The 16,566-nt window shown below is 37.5% G+C and overlaps 1 protein-coding gene across 2 annotated transcripts in view; it reads left to right on the top strand.

Annotated features, from left to right (window-relative positions):
* Positions 1-11,761, top strand: part of LOC128662598 (uncharacterized) — a 115,539-nt gene extending 103,778 nt beyond the window's left edge. For both annotated transcript variants that reach the window (XM_053716419.1, XM_053716418.1), the window contains one exon: positions 10,939-11,761. In XM_053716419.1, the coding sequence (XP_053572394.1) occupies positions 10,939-11,050 (112 nt within the window). In that variant the 3' untranslated portion in view covers positions 11,051-11,761. The remainder of the gene's footprint in view (positions 1-10,938) is intronic.
* The last annotated feature ends 4,805 nt before the right edge of the window (positions 11,762-16,566 follow it).

Genomic DNA, 16,566 nt, shown 5'->3' with positions numbered 1-16,566 from the left:
TGATTCGTTTATGATCAAAGAAAAAATGAGAAAAAATTCCTTTAAATTCAGGATATGAAATAAGTTGATAAAGTTCAAATCTTAGTAAAGTAATGTTCAAATAACTTTCCTTTAGTTTCACGCACTCACACAAACACTCTAAAATATATATACAATGATCCAACACACACGCAATATTGAGCAGCAAGGAGGAGGTTAATTCAGTGAAAATACAGCTCAGGTAAGTAATGACACTTAGCGTTATATTTGTAAACCTTAAACTTTGTATACAATACGATACCAATACCAGCGTGGTGATAAGACCAGATTTCCCCAGAAACGATGGTGAAGCGTGGAGAGCGGTATTAGCAGCAGAGTATATACTAAACCGGAGAATATTAGAAAGCGGCGTCCGGTAGCAGCATGTGTGAGTGTGGCTTCAGCTGTGAGTGATAGAGTTCCGGAAGCGTAGGAATATGATTAGAAGTAACGGTCCCAAAAAAGGAATCATAAAAGAAGTGCAGCAAACTTTGAGTACAAACAGCCTTCAAAAATTATTAAATACTTTAGACCTGAAAGGGAAAATAAATTGCTTGAAATGAGCAATAGCAAAGGATGAGAGAATCCACTTTAATTTTCAGGCACTGAGTAATGGAGAAGCACTTCCTTAAATAGGAGGAAGTGCTGATAGTCAGAAAGTCTTAAAGGGATATCACATCCCCCCCTTCTCAGGGAATCACCCCCGGGGATTCCAGACCAGGTTTAAGGGGGTAACGATGATGGAATGACTTCACCAGACGAGGGGCATGAACTTCCGAATGAAGATGCCAGGAATCATCCTCTGGACCATAACCCTTCCATCTGATAAGATATTCTAATCTTTGTCGTCGAATCCTAGAATCCAATATAGATTCAACTTCAAATTCCTCTGGAAGATCCACTGAGATAGGAGGTGGAAGATCAACTGTCGTACGTGTCATTGAATCAAAAGGTTTTAGTAATGAAATATGAAAAGTGGGATGAAACTTGTAGTCCTTGGGTAACGTGAGTTTGACCACATTGGGATTTATTACCTGCTCCACAGGGTAAGGTCCCAGAAATTGGTTAGCCAATTTCTTGCTAGGGACCTGAAGTTTGAGGTTTTTAGTAGAGAGTAATACTAGGTCACCTATTTTATATTCAGGTCCAATTGAATGTTTCCGATCATAGTATTTCTTTTGGTATTCCTTAGCTTCAGCTAGATGTTTTTTCAATACTCTTAATCGATCTTGAAGCTTGGAAGAAAAATCTAAAGCTGAAGGGGAATTTACTGTTTTGTGGGACAAGGTTATAGTATTAGGATGGTACCCATAAGTTGCGAAGAAGGGGGATGTTTTGGTTGAGGAACAGAATGAATTATTATGAGTAAATTCAGCCATAGGAAGGTAAATTAGCCAGTCATCTTGTAAATGTGAAATATAAGAACGTAAAAAGTGTTCAATAGTCTGGTTGAGTCTTTCTGTCAAGCCATTTGTCTGAGGATGAAAAGCAGTAGTGTAGCGATGATCAATTTTCAGTAATTTACACAAAGATCTCCAGAACGAAGAGGTGAATTGGGTACCCCTGTCAGTAATAATATTAGAGGGTAAACCATGTAGTCTTACAACCTGATCAAGAAATACTTTAGCTGTAGTCATGGCAGTTTGTAATCCCTTAAGTGGAATAAAATGAGCCAGTCTTGTTAAATGGTCGACTACTACCATGATAGTGTTATATTGTTGTGATGCAGGTAACTCAACTATAAAATCCATGGCAATAGTACTCCATGGTTTATCTGGAATGGGCAGAGGCCTAAGTAACCCTATGGGTTTTTTATGTTCAATTTTATTTCTAGCACAATTCTCACACCTAGAGACATAATCATAAATGTATTTATTCATTCCTGGCCACCAAAACTTACGACGGGTAAGTTCAATGGTTTTCTGTATCCCTGGGTGACCAGATATGGTGTCATCATGGGTATGTGTGAGAATGGAAGATCTTATTTTCTCAGGTATGTATAACTTTTCTTCATGATAAAAAAGACCTGTAGTAGGATCTTTGGAACAATTTTGTAATGGTATTGAATCATGTTTTAGAGCGTTGTAAATCTCTTCTTCTAAAGGTGTTAAAGTACCTATTATCTTTTCTGGTGGAATAGTGAAGTTAGGTTGTTCATGTGGAAGTAACTCATAAATACGTGAAAGTGCATCTGCCTTTGTGTTTTGACTCCCAGGTTTATAAGTTATTAGAAAGTTAAAGCGATCTAGAAAGAGTGACCATCTTGCTTGCCTTGCTGTTAAAGTCTTATTCTTTTTTAAGTATTCTAAATTTTTATGATCAGTATATATAAGGAATGGAATTACTGATCCTTCTAGTAGGTGTCTCCATTGTTCTAGAGAACACTTAATAGCAAGGAGTTCTTTGTCTCCAACACTATAGTTAGCTTCAGCACAAGTTAACGTTCTTGAATAGAACGCAATGGGATGAACTTCACCTGTCTCCTTATTTTGTTGGGAAAGAACAGCCCCTATGCCTGTATTAGATGCATCAACTTCCAACAGGAACTGTTGATCAAATTTAGGCAGTGTTAGTATTGGAGCTGTTGTGAACATTTCCTTAAGACTATCAAAAGTCTTCTGGGCTTGTTCAGACCACTTAAATCGCTGTTTTATGCTAGTTAATTGTGTTAATGGTTTTATCACTGAGGAGAAGTTTTTTATAAATTTACGGTAATAATTTGCGAAACCAATAAATCGCTGTAATGCTTTTACTGTAGTGGGTTTAGGCCAGTCTTTAATAGCGGATACTTTTTCAGGATCCATTTCTATTTTGTTTGGGGTAATTATATAACCCAAAAATTTTATTTTTGAGACATGAAAAACACATTTTTCTAGCTTAGCATATAACTTATGCTCCTTGAGTCGAGTAAGAACCCACCTAACATGTTTTTCATGTTCTATGGGAGATTTCGAATAAATCAGAATATCATCTAGATATATGATGACACAGATATCCATTAGATCATGAAAAATCTCGTTGATAAAATGTTGGAAGGTTGCGGGAGCATTGCTCAAACCAAAGGGCATTACGTTATACTGGAAAAGACCATAGCGGGTTCTGAACGCGGTTTTCCATTCGTGCCCTTCCTTTATGCGAATAAGATTATAAGCGCCCTTTAGATCTAATTTCGAGTAGATCGTGGCCTCATTTAATCTTTCGAGTAACTCTGGTATGAGAGGTAAAGGATACCTATTTTTAATTGTTATTTCATTCAATGCCCTGTAGTCTATAATGGGTCTTATTGTCCCATCTTTGTTGCGTACTAAAAATAATCCTGCAGCAGCAGGGGATGTTGAGTGTGAGATGGACCCTTTTCGCAAGTTTTCATCTAAATATGATCTTAGATATACCAATTCTTCTTGCGAAAGAGGGTAAATCTTACCATGTGGTATCTGAGATCCCGGTATTAAATCAATGGGACAGTCAAATTCCCTATGTGGTGGGAGGTTTTCTGCCTCCTTGAGGTCAAATACCTCTGCCAGGTCCTGATAAATTTGTGGTAGCTCATGTTCTATAGTAGAGATTACCTGATAGGGAAAACAAGTCTGTATACAATAATCAGAGTCAAATTTTATTTGTTGTGATGACCAGTCAATATGAGGATTATGTATTTGTAACCAGTTGAAACCTAAGATAATAATATGCATGTAGATAGGTATGAGGTCAAAAGTAATATATTCAGAATGTCCTTGGTCAGTTGTTATGAGTAAAGGGATTGTCTGATGAGTAATGGGGCCCTGTTGTATAATAGAACCATCAATAAGTTTAACAGAAACAGGATGTGTCTTGACAACAGTTGGAATTTTATTGAGCTTAACATATGCTATGTCTATATAGTTTCCTGACGCCCCAGAATCAATCAAAGCATTAGAGCGCACGTTTTTCTGATCCCACTGTAAAGAAAAAGTGAGAGTGAGATGGGGGTTTTGAGAAATGTGAAAAATATTGTTTTTGAAACTACCCTTACCCTTTTTCTGTCTCAATAGAGATGGACAATTTGTGACGGAGTGGTCTTTTTGTCCACAATAAAGACAGAGATTTTCTAATCTACGTCTAATTTTTTCCTCTGGGGTTAGAGGACCCCTTATAGTTCCAATTTCCATAGGAACCTGGTTTGAAACAGCTTTTTCCATGGTTGTAAAACAGGGATATGAACGTCTGGGTACCACTTCATAGGAAGCTTTTTCAGCCTTTCTTTCACGTAACCTTCGGTCCAAGGTGGTGCTTAATTTCATCAACCCATTCAGTGTGTCAGGCATCTCTAGACGTGACAATTCATCTTTAAGGGATTCAGAGAGACCCAATCTGAATTGATTCTTTAAACTGATCTCGTTCCATTGAGAGTCATCTATCCACATTTGAAATTCAGTAATATATTCTTCAATGTTTCTTTTCCCTTGTTTCATAGATCTTAATTTGTTTTCAGCTGTTATTTGAGTGTGGGAATCCTCATACAAGGCAGTCATAGCTAAAAAAAATTCTTCAAGCGAATCCAATATTGAATGTTCACTTTCAAAAAATCTATTGGCCCAGGAGCGTGGCTCCCCCTGTAGGAAGGAAATAGTGGTACAGACCTTTATCCTTTCACTATGATATGTTTTAGGTCTAAGTGAGTAAAGAAGTTTACATGCACTTTTAAAATCCCTGAATTCGCTGCGTTTGCCAGAAAATGGTTGTGGGTATTGTATGTGAGGTTCAGCAATTCCTGCTTCTTTCCCTGACATACAATCTTTTATTATAGTTTTGAGAGCTTTATTTTCAGTTTGTACCTCTGTTAATGCTCTAGCAAGATATTCTAATTTCTGATGAATATTAGAAAATTCATTTTTAATTTCATTAGGATCCATATTCCAAAAAATAAAAAAAAACTTTCTTTTTATGGCCTGAAAATTCTGTGATATGTGTGAATAAATTTGTCTCACAAACTTTAGAGAAAAATAAAATAAAGGGAATGTAGCTCTATTCTTGTAAACAGCAAATATATATAACTTAATATACTCGCATGCACAAGGTGAGCATTTACTTTAGTAATTGAAATGAAAGTATGGACTATACCTCTATGAATGTTAATAATAATTCTTATGTGAGAAGCTTATATAGCTTCTACTATATAAACAATGATTCGTTTATGATCAAAGAAAAAATGAGAAAAAATTCCTTTAAATTCAGGATATGAAATAAGTTGATAAAGTTCAAATCTTAGTAAAGTAATGTTCAAATAACTTTCCTTTAGTTTCACGCACTCACACAAACACTCTAAAATATATATACAATGATCCAACACACACGCAATATTGAGCAGCAAGGAGGAGGTTAATTCAGTGAAAATACAGCTCAGGTAAGTAATGACACTTAGCGTTATATTTGTAAACCTTAAACTTTGTATACAATACGATACCAATACCAGCGTGGTGATAAGACCAGATTTCCCCAGAAACGATGGTGAAGCGTGGAGAGCGGTATTAGCAGCAGAGTATATACTAAACCGGAGAATATTAGAAAGCGGCGTCCGGTAGCAGCATGTGTGAGTGTGGCTTCAGCTGTGAGTGATAGAGTTCCGGAAGCGTAGGAATATGATTAGAAGTAACGGTCCCAAAAAAGGAATCATAAAAGAAGTGCAGCAAACTTTGAGTACAAACAGCCTTCAAAAATTATTAAATACTTTAGACCTGAAAGGGAAAATAAATTGCTTGAAATGAGCAATAGCAAAGGATGAGAGAATCCACTTTAATTTTCAGGCACTGAGTAATGGAGAAGCACTTCCTTAAATAGGAGGAAGTGCTGATAGTCAGAAAGTCTTAAAGGGATATCACAGTAGGGCACTCTGGTTGAAGTCTTGGGGCTCCATGTACTAAGCAGTCAGCGAGCTACCCGCAACAAATCTCGCGTCAAAATTTGCAAACTGATATGTACAAAGCCGTCAATTATGTTAAAACTCGCATCTTTAAAATTGCGAGCGTACTTATCCGCCAAACCTCGCTACCGCTCCATTTTTCACTGTAATTAGACACATTTGACCACCAACTCGCCAAAAACGAATGTACTAAAAAATCTATTTGTCCGCTCGCTACAATTTCCGCTCCCACCTCGTTATTTTTGCCTCGCCACCTTTTAGGTGGCGGGCAAGGTACAAAACAATAGGAAAGTCAATCCAGACGCCAGTCTAGAAATATATAAAAGGCAGTAATATCAGCATTGTACTTACAGCATAACTGGCGTCTAATTTGTCTCTCATTTCCATGTACATAAATTGCGCCCAATTTGTCGACTGTAATTAAAGAGTAATCTATATTTTAAATTTGTATTGTATAGTTGTCAATCTTTATAATTATTTTTATATTAATATTTATATATTATCAGATCCAGATGAAGCCATATCCAAATTGTAAATAAATATTACAAAAATAACGCTCTGTTATCACTCTTCAAAAAATTTTGAACAATAATAAAGTTGTTTAGATAAGTTGAACTTTTATAGGAGCAAAATTCTATTCCCGCGACTACTATGATGTTCGTGACACCTTGCATGTCACGTGTTAATAATTGGCCAGACAATTCAACTGAAAGTTAAGTACATCAGCTTAGTCGCGTCGAGCGAGGCGTCAAATTTATCAACAATCCGCAACTGCTCGCGGCAGGCTAGACTTGTCTATTTATTGGGGGAATATTAGTACATAGCGACAGCGGACACCATTTCGCCCGCGGCGAGTAACGGCGAGTTTATCCGCGTCTACAATGACGGATGAATTGACGGCTTAGTACATGGAGCCCTTGGTCTGCGTACATGACTTCAAAATCTAGACTTCTTTCCCTGCCATTTAAGAGGAAGATTCTTTTTGGTCCAGGCCTGGACTCAATCATAATATACTGCACCAAGTGAACAATGGCACTACTCAGGCTTTTCCTTATCAAATAAATTACTGGTAAGGGATTAATTATATTATTTATCCCAATATCGAAAGGAAATGGTGCTCATGCATACATTTTTAATACAAACACATAGGAGAATTGGTATGAGAGAATAACCATACTCCAAAAGTATGCATATATAGCACTCTGGGCCCTGACTATCGAGCAGGAATTCCCTAACAGGATTGATAAAATATAACCTTTATTAACAATAAAGCATAAAAACAAAATTGTTTGGTTGAATGACATACACATTAAAATACACATTAAAATACACACCGGTATCATAAATCAGTGTGATCGATTATAGAGATCACAGAATAAGTTAATTTGGCCTGGACTCAATCATATCCATGGTCACTGGAGGCAAGGGTGTCTTTTTACTGCAGGATAAGAAGAACAAGCCTAAGGGACAAGGTCCTAATTTTCGTCCCTTTCGTTCGGATAAACCTCAACAGCAGCAGCCCTCCATGAAGCCTGATCAGCCCAAGGGAACTTGGAGACCAACTCAGTCTTGGAATAAATCCAAGCAGAACAAGAAGCCCGCCGAGTCAAAGTCAGTATGATGGGGCGGCCTCCGATCCGTCTTCGAACTGTGTGGGGGGCAGACTATCTCTCTTTCTGGAGACTTGGCTGGGGGACGTGCAAGACCCTTGGGTCCTGGAGGTCATTGCTTAGGGGTACAGGATAGGTTTCAGATCTCATCCACCCCGAGGCAGATTCATCTTGTCAAACCTGTCTTCAAGGCCAGAGGGATCTCTCCTCCCTGGGAGTAATTGTACTGGTACCTCTAGCAGAAAGAGGTCTAGGATACTACTCAAACCTTTTTGTGGTCCCAAAGAATGAGGGAACTTTTCACCCGATTCTGGACCTAAAGTGCTTAAACAAGTTCCTGTTGGTCCCATCGTTCAAGATGGAGACGAAAATGTCCATTCTGCCCTTAGTTCAGGAAAATGATGCTTACCTTCCTGAGATTTGCGTTCCTGGACCAGCACTTCCAGTTTTTTGCACTTCCATTTGGTCTAGCTACTGCCCCAAGAGTATTTACAAAGGTTCTGGGGGCTTTGCTCGCAGTGGCGAGTACCAGAGGGATAGCAGTAGCGCCATTATTTAGACGACATCCTGGTTCAGGCTCCATCTTGTCGGTTGGCAGAGGACCATTTAAAAGCTCTTCTATTTCTTCTTCAATCTCATGGATGGAAGATAAACTTAAAAAAGAGTTCTCTTATTCCCAGTACCAGGGTGGAATTCCTGGGTACGGAATTCCTGGGTACGATTATAGACTCCATATCTATGAGGATATTTCTTACAGACCAGAGACATTACAAGCTAACTTCCAATTGCCTTCAGACCTCCTTAAGGCCCTCTCTGGCCTGGTGTATGGAGGTAATTGGACTCATGGTGTCCAGCATAGACATCATTCCATTCGCCAGGTTCCATCTCAGGCCTCTTCAGCTGTGCATGCTGAGACAGTGGAACAGCGACCACTCGGATCTGTCACAACAGATTTCTCTGGACAACCGATCAAGAGAATCGCTCTCTTGGGGGCTCTGTCCAGATCACCTGTCCCAAGGGACATCCTTCTTGAGACTATCCTGGGAGATTGTGACTACGGACGCAAGTCTCTCAGGATGGAGAGCTGTTCGGGGTGCCAGGAAGGCACAGGGTCTGTGGACTTGAGAGGAATCTCTCCTTCCGATCAACATTTTAGAACTTCAAGTGATCTTCAATGCTCTGAAGGCTTGGCCTCTTCTGGGTTCATCCCAGTTTATCAGATTCCATAATAACCTTGGTGGCTTACATCAACCATCAGGGGGGAACGAGGAGCTCCCTAGCAATGAGGGAAGTATCTCGGATTCTGGAATGGACGGAAGCCCACAACTGCTCGCTGTCAGCAATCCACATTCCGGGTGTGGACAACTAGGAAGCGGATTTTCTCAGCAGACAATCCTTTCATCCGGGGGAATGGTCTCTCCATCCCGAGGTGTTTGTGGAGATTTGCAACAGATGGGGGATGCCGGAGATAGATCTCATGGCATCCCGACTCAATTCCAAGCTACCCAGATAAGGGCTGCGGTCCAGGTATCCTCAAGCAGAGCTGATAAATGCATTAGCAGTGCCTTGGAGGTTCAGTCTTGTTTACATTTTTCCACCGTTAACACTTCTCCCTCGGGTAGTGGCCCACATCAAGCAGGAGCAAGCTTCGGCAATACTAATTGCTCCATCGTGGCTGCGAAGAGATGTGGTTCGTGGACCTGGTGGGTATGTCCTCATCTCCTCATTGGAGGTTACCTTGTCACAGGGTTCTGCTGGAACAGGGTCCTTTTGTTTGGAGATTGAACGCCTAGTCCAGCCAAGAGAGGTTTTTCTGAGAGAGTGATTGATACTATCATTCAAGCTCGAAAGCCGGTCACTCGTCGCATCTATCATAAGGTGTGGAGGACCTACTTATTCTGGTGTGAAGAGCGTGGATTCCCCTGGCATAAGGTCAAGGTTTCCAGGCTTCATTCCTTTCTCCAGGATGGTATGGAGAAGGACCTTTCTGCGAGTTCCCTAAAGGGACAGATTTTAGCTCTATCTGTGTTATTGCACAAGAGGCTCGCTGAGCTTCCTGATGTGCAGTCTTTTGTTCAGGCTCTATCTAGAATCAGGCCTGTGTTTAGACCTACCGTTCCTCCTTGGAGTTTAAATCTAGTTCTTAAGGTTTTGCAGAGGGCTCCGTTTGAGCCTTTGCATTTGATTGACATTAAATTATTATCTTGGAAGGTTCTTTTTCTACTGACTATTGCTTCGGCACGCAGAGTTTCTGAGATGGGGGCCTTGCAATGTGAGCCTCCTTACCTAGTTTTTCATGCTGATAAGGCTGTTCTTCATACTCGGTTGGGATTTCTTTCTAAGGTTGTTTCTGATCGTAACATCAATCAGGAAATTGTAGTTCCTTCCTTGTGTCCTAATCCTTCTTCACCGAAGGAACTGTTACTTCATAATTTGGATGTGGTTCGAGCTTTGAAATTCTATCTTCAAGCTACAAAGGATTTTAGACAGACTTCTTCCTTGTTTGTTGTCTATTCGGGGAAGCGTAGAGGGTAGAAGGCCTCTTCCACTTCCTTATCCTTTTGGTTGAGGAGTATTATTCGCTTGGCATATGAGACAGCGGGACATAAGCTTTCTCAGAAGATTACGGCTCATTCAACTAGAGCTGTGGCTTTATCCTGAGCATTTTAGAATGAGGCTTCTATGGAGCAGATTTGTAGGGCGGCTACCTGGTCATCCTTACATACCTTTTCAAAATTTTACAATTTGACTTTTTTGCTTCGGCTGAAGCAGCTTTTGGGAGAAAGGTTTTGCAGGCTGTGGTGCCCTCAGAATAAGGGTCCGCCTCTCTTTTCCCTCCCGTCTTCATTCAGTGTCCTCTAAAGCTTGGGTATTTGTTTCCCACAAGTAATTAATGAAGCGGTGGACTCCTTCTATATGAGGAGAGTCCACGGCCCCCACCCGTAGTTTCTGTTGGGCGGACCAAAATATTTGTTTTGTTCTTCTGGCACCATTTATACTCTGATATTTCTCCTACTGTTCCTTGTTCCCTCGGCAGAATGACTGGGGGATGAGGGAAGTAGGGGAGGTATTTAAGCCTTTGGTTGGAGTGACTTTGCCTCCTCCTGGTGGCCAGGTTCGTATTCCCACAAGTAATGAATGAAGCTGTGGACTCTCCTCATACAGAAGGAAAGGAAATTATCTGGTAAGCATACTAATATGTTTTTGTTGTGTTCGTTTCGCACCCTGTATAGCGCAAAACTTGTAATCTAGGTGTAAATGTGCAAGTCTTTTTTTATTTATTTACTTATTTTTGTATTTATTGCTTGTGCAATTTTACTCTGTTTAGTAGTCCTTTAATGTAATTAGAATCTAAGAAGCAAAATGACTAATTTGTATGTCCACACATTGACTTGCATTATCTTTAATACATAGGAAACAGAGAAATCCTCTGCCAGATGACCAAACAAGACAACAGGTCCAGGCAAACAGTAGCACGAGGCAAGAAGATAGTTCTGAGGAGGAAGAAGCTACAAGCTTTTTATAATACAACATACAGGCTGTAAACAGCGTAACTATCATACTGCAAGAAGGGGCTGCACTTACTGTTGTGTCTGCTACACATTATCTCTTTCATACAGGAGTATAATAATCTTGTACAGCAGGTGTTCAGCAGCAGAGGAAGACAACAGAGGTGGATATCTTACAATGTGAAATTTGAGTGAAAAACTTTCAGGGTTTCATCAAGCCAAATAAAAGGCTATGACATCATAAACTCTTCCATAGGGTACACAATAACCAATGATGACTTGTGTGCCATAATAGTAATGTAAAAATGTTAGATGGGAGAATTAAGTAAAAGCAATTTTATATACAAAACAGAATAGGTGCACTCTCACAAACAAAAGTTCAGGAACCTGGGTGCTAGAATATCAGCAATATCACAAACAATTTATTTATTGCAAAAAAATAAGAATTGTTTTCACAATTAAATCCAGCGCGTACAGATCTTTGTTTGTGATATATATATATATATATATATATATATATATATATAGGTATTTCTGTATTTATTAGGCATGTATATCCATTCAGAGGTTTCAGATGTCTCCAAAAGAGGAAGAGGGTGATCAATTACGGCGTTCGGCTCTTTTCAGAGCCAAATTTCTTCTGTGCAAATCCAAATCTTAGTGTATTGCACTTTCACAAGCCGTACTTTTTCTACATTCCCAGGTATCCGAAACTTCTGAATGCACATAACTGGTATTTTTATTTTTATATATATATATGTGTGTGTGTATATACAGTATATATATATATATATATATATATGTATATATATATATATATATATATATATATATATATATATATATATATATATATATATATATATGTATATATATATATATATATATATATATGTATATATATATATATATATATATATATATATATCAAGGAAACAGAAAAGCACTCCAAGGGTCTTATCACCAAATTGTCACTTTATTAGTGAACGTTTTCGGGTCCCAAACGGCCCGTCCTCAGACTTACAAAGACAGTGTTACTTACCCACCAACCGTGTTTTAACTGATTCAAACATACGTCATCACGCTCTCCTCAGTGGACCCGCCCCCCTGTAAGAGGAGACGTAATCGCCCAAGGCAATGTGTATAACAAAACATAAAAAACTTAACATCATAAAACAGCAATGACAAAGAAATGTTTCCATATAAACATGAGAATTCTGTTGCAGTATTATGTTGCTCTACTATACCCGATGGCACCGAACAGTCAGTGAATCCAAAGCGTGGATAATACGTGGTATCCATAGGAACCGACGTCAATAGACCCGCTACCGGAAATAGTAGTATCGAGTGTCACTGAAAGGGCGGTCCATCAGAGTTACTAGGCAACAATAAACAATAGAAGTTAGAGCTATCTAAGGTAACAAAGCAAAGACTTGAAAGGAAATCTAATTGCTCGTAATCACCATAGTGAAAAACAGTGTCTAACAGTGCCGTACAGACAGCCGATCCAAAAAACTGGATAGCGAGTGGTTGCCCAGGCAACTAGCATATACAGACCCGCTAACAAACAGTAGTAGAATCGAGTCAGTCTGGCTGTTCAGTCTGTCACAAATGGTCACTGTGGCAATATAGTGAAGTACGGCATAATAAAAAGTCAGACAATCCAACAACACCAAAGTGTTAAACAGTAATTGAAGAAAGGAGAGGATATATACATACGTAATACACCCAAGTCTTTGTAAGTCTGAGGACGGGTCGTTTGGGACCCGAAAACGTTCACTAATAAAGTGACAATTTGGTGATAAGACCCTTGGAGTGCTTTTCTGTTTCCTTGTTATACTTTCCCTTTGAACAGCACCCAGGGCAAACGTTATATTATCTGGAGTGCACTTTGTCTGGATTGTATATATATATATATATATATATATATATATTTGTGTGTGTGTATATACAGTATATATATATATATATATATATATATATATATATATATATATATGTGTGTGTGTGTGTGTATATACAGTATATATATATATATATATATATGTGTGTGTGTGTATATATACAGTATATATATATATGTGTGTGTGTGTGTATATACAGATATATATATATATGTGTGTGTGTGTATATACAGTATATATATATATATATATATATATATATATATATATATATATATATGTGTGTGTATATACAGTATATATATATATATATGTGTGTGTGTATATATAAATGTATGCCTGTCCACTTTAAAGTTCTAACACGTTATGGTGTTAAATTGTAGCATTGAAAGATAATATATAATCAGACCTCTAAGAAGGGTGGAAAACTGAGATATAAAGGGACATAAAACCCAATTTAGTTTTTTCCAGATTCAGATAGAGCCTGCAATTTTATACAATTTAAAGGGACACTGAACCCAAATTTTTTCTTTCGTGATTCAGATAGAGCATGCAATTTTAAGCAACTTTCTAGTTTACTCCTATTGTTAATTTTGCTTCGTTCTCTTGCTATCTTTATTTGAAAAAAGGCATCTAAGCTAAGGCGCCAGGCAATTTTTGGTTCAGTACCTGGACAGCACTTGTTTATTGGTGGGTGAATTTATCCACCAATCAGCAAGAACAACCCAGGTTGTTTACCAAAAATTGGCCAGCTTCTAATCTTTCATTCTTGCTTTTCAAATAAAGATACCAAAAGAATGAAGAAAATGTGATAATAAGAGTAAATTAGAAAGTTGCTTAAAAATGCATGCTCTATCTGAATCACTAAAAAAAATTGGGTTCAGTGTCCCTTTAACAATTCACTTCCATTATCTAATTTGGTTTGTTCTCTTGATATCCTTTGTTGAAAAGTATACCTAGGTAGGCTCATGAGTAGCAATGCACTACTGGGAGCTAGTTGCTGATTGGTGACTGCGCATATAAGCCTCTTGTGATTAGCTCACCTGATCAGCTATCTCCCAGTAGTGCATTACTGCTCCTTCAACAAAGGATAAAGGTAGAATAAAGCAGATTTGATAATAGAAGTGAACTGGAAATTGCATGCTCTTTCTGAATCATAAAAAAAATTGGGTTTTATGTCCCTTTAAAGGGACATGAAAATCAAACTCTTATGATTTACATAGAGCATGTACTTTTAAGAGAATTTTCAATTTACTTCATTTGCATAGTATTGTTTGTTGAACAGCATATCTTAGAGAAATGCACTACTGGGAGCTAGCTGGCGATTGGTGGTAATACCCATATGCCTCTTTTTATTGGTTCACCAATGCTCAGCTAGCTCCCAGTGGGACATTGCTTCTTTAGAGCTGACATGCTATATCTTTAACTCTTTTGCAAGGGTTAAAAATAGTTATAATAAAAAACATTTTCTTGTTGACCCTTTATGGCCCTTTAAACAAAGAAGTAAATACAGAATAATCAAATTCAGGGTATGTTTATATGAAGTCCTTTTTTTGTATGAAAATTGTACGTAATGAGTTGTTTTGTATCAAAACTAATGTAACAAACTTGCACTATTTACCTGTAAGAGCGCAGTATTATATACACCTATGTGTACATTTCTAGCATTTGTATTTATTTCTTCTGCTAATAACATCTAATTATGTTTCACAGTGACACCATTATATACACCTATGTGTACATTTCTAGCATTTGTATTTATTTCTTCTGCTAATAACATCTAATTATGTTTCACAGTGACACCATGGGGACATTCTCTGTATTATTAAAAACAGGACCATAATATAACTATTGCAGAGATTTACACACATCTATCTGATGAAGAGCTGTGTCTTGATGTCAAATTACTGTATTGCATTCATAAAGAAAGCTTTTTTTTTTTTAATCTACACTAAAAAATGTTTTATTTATATCTGAAAACTGTAAAAATGCACAATCTGAATGAAAAAGCACCAAAAAAATACTTTTAGAAGAAATTATATCGCTATAGCTACAAAAATAAAAGCAAGGATTGAACAAGCAGTGGATAAAAGAAAATTATTTAAAAAATAAATATATATATATGTGTGTGTGTTTCTAAATATGTGTATGGGTGTATGTGTATATATATATATATATATATATATGCATATATGTGTGTATTTATGTGTTTTATATGTATATATATATATATAGATATATATATATATATATACACAGGATCACTATTCATGTGCTGTCCACTTATAAAATTCATGTTCCCCTCTGCAAACCCTGCAGCATGTGTAACTCATAAGTGTCCAGGAAAACATGGCGGAGGTAGGAACCCCACCACAGAATCCCATAACTTAAATAAATATATATTCTCAAATATGAACTGTTCTATGAACGAATATGAATGAAAACTAACCCTTTATAATGAAGGGCAAATCTGGCAATTCCTTTTTGTTTTATCAGCAACTTTCTACCTCACTCAGTAGGGTTAACAAGCATTCACAAGACTCACACTTGAAGAGCATTTTCTTAGCAACAATGTGTTAGGACATTTGCAGTATCCGCTCTTTTTATTTAATGTTTTGTAAAACCACAGAAGTGTTATCTGGGTCTTGCAAGCCTATTTTACTACTTGTCAGAGTTGTGTGTTTGTTTTCTACCAGACTGTAGAATGACAATACATCTCCTTGTATTGGAATGAAAAGTATATTTCAATAGTGGTTCTGTTCTTTTACTATGATCTTTTTTTAATGGTACTTATCTTCAGCTGAGAATAAAATCCAAAAGTCTGCCAGTAAAATTGTGACCCACGTAATATTTATAGTTCTTAGTCTTACCATAGGGTAGAGATGTTTTAGTCTAGTCATATTTAATCATTCAGTTAATTTTCTGCAGCTGCATGTTTACATGTTTTTTTATTCTGATTACTCTTTGCTCTGTTTATTCTAATATACATTGACCAATTTACTTGGAGTCTTTCATTCTTCTAGCTAGAGTTTTTTTTGTATAACGTCACTCTCTCAACCACATTCGTGCAGTTGGATCACATTCCTGCACATTAGAACTGACAGTGTGTTTACTAAAGGAATTAGGTTCTGTGAATGGCTTTTTTTATCCTCAATATTTTAACCCCTTAAGGACAAGGCCATTTTTCAATTTCTTTCCCTTAAAGGGACACTGTACCCAAATTTTTTCTTTCATGATTCAGATAGAGCATGACATTTTAAGCAACTTTCTAATTTACTCCTATTATCAAATTTTCTTTATTCTCTTGGTATCTTTATTTTAAATGCAAGAATTTAAGTTTACATGCCGGCCCATTTTTAGTGAACAACCTGGGTTGTCCTTGCTGATTGGTGGAAAAATTCATCCACCAATAAAAAGTGCTGTCCAGAGTTCTGAATTCCCAAAAAAACATAATTTATGTAAGAACTTACCTGATAAATTCATTTCTTTCATATTAGCAAGAGTCCGTGAGCTAGTGACGTATGGGATATACATTCCTACCAGGAGGGGCAAAGTTTCACAAACCTCAAAATGCCTATAAATACACCTCTCACCACACCCACAATTCAGTTTAACGAATAGCCAAGAAG

Source organism: Bombina bombina, chromosome 6, assembly GCF_027579735.1.
Source record: "Bombina bombina isolate aBomBom1 chromosome 6, aBomBom1.pri, whole genome shotgun sequence".
Taxonomy (NCBI): Eukaryota; Metazoa; Chordata; class Amphibia; order Anura; family Bombinatoridae; genus Bombina; species Bombina bombina.
This window is presented reverse-complemented; position numbering and strand designations above follow the sequence as displayed.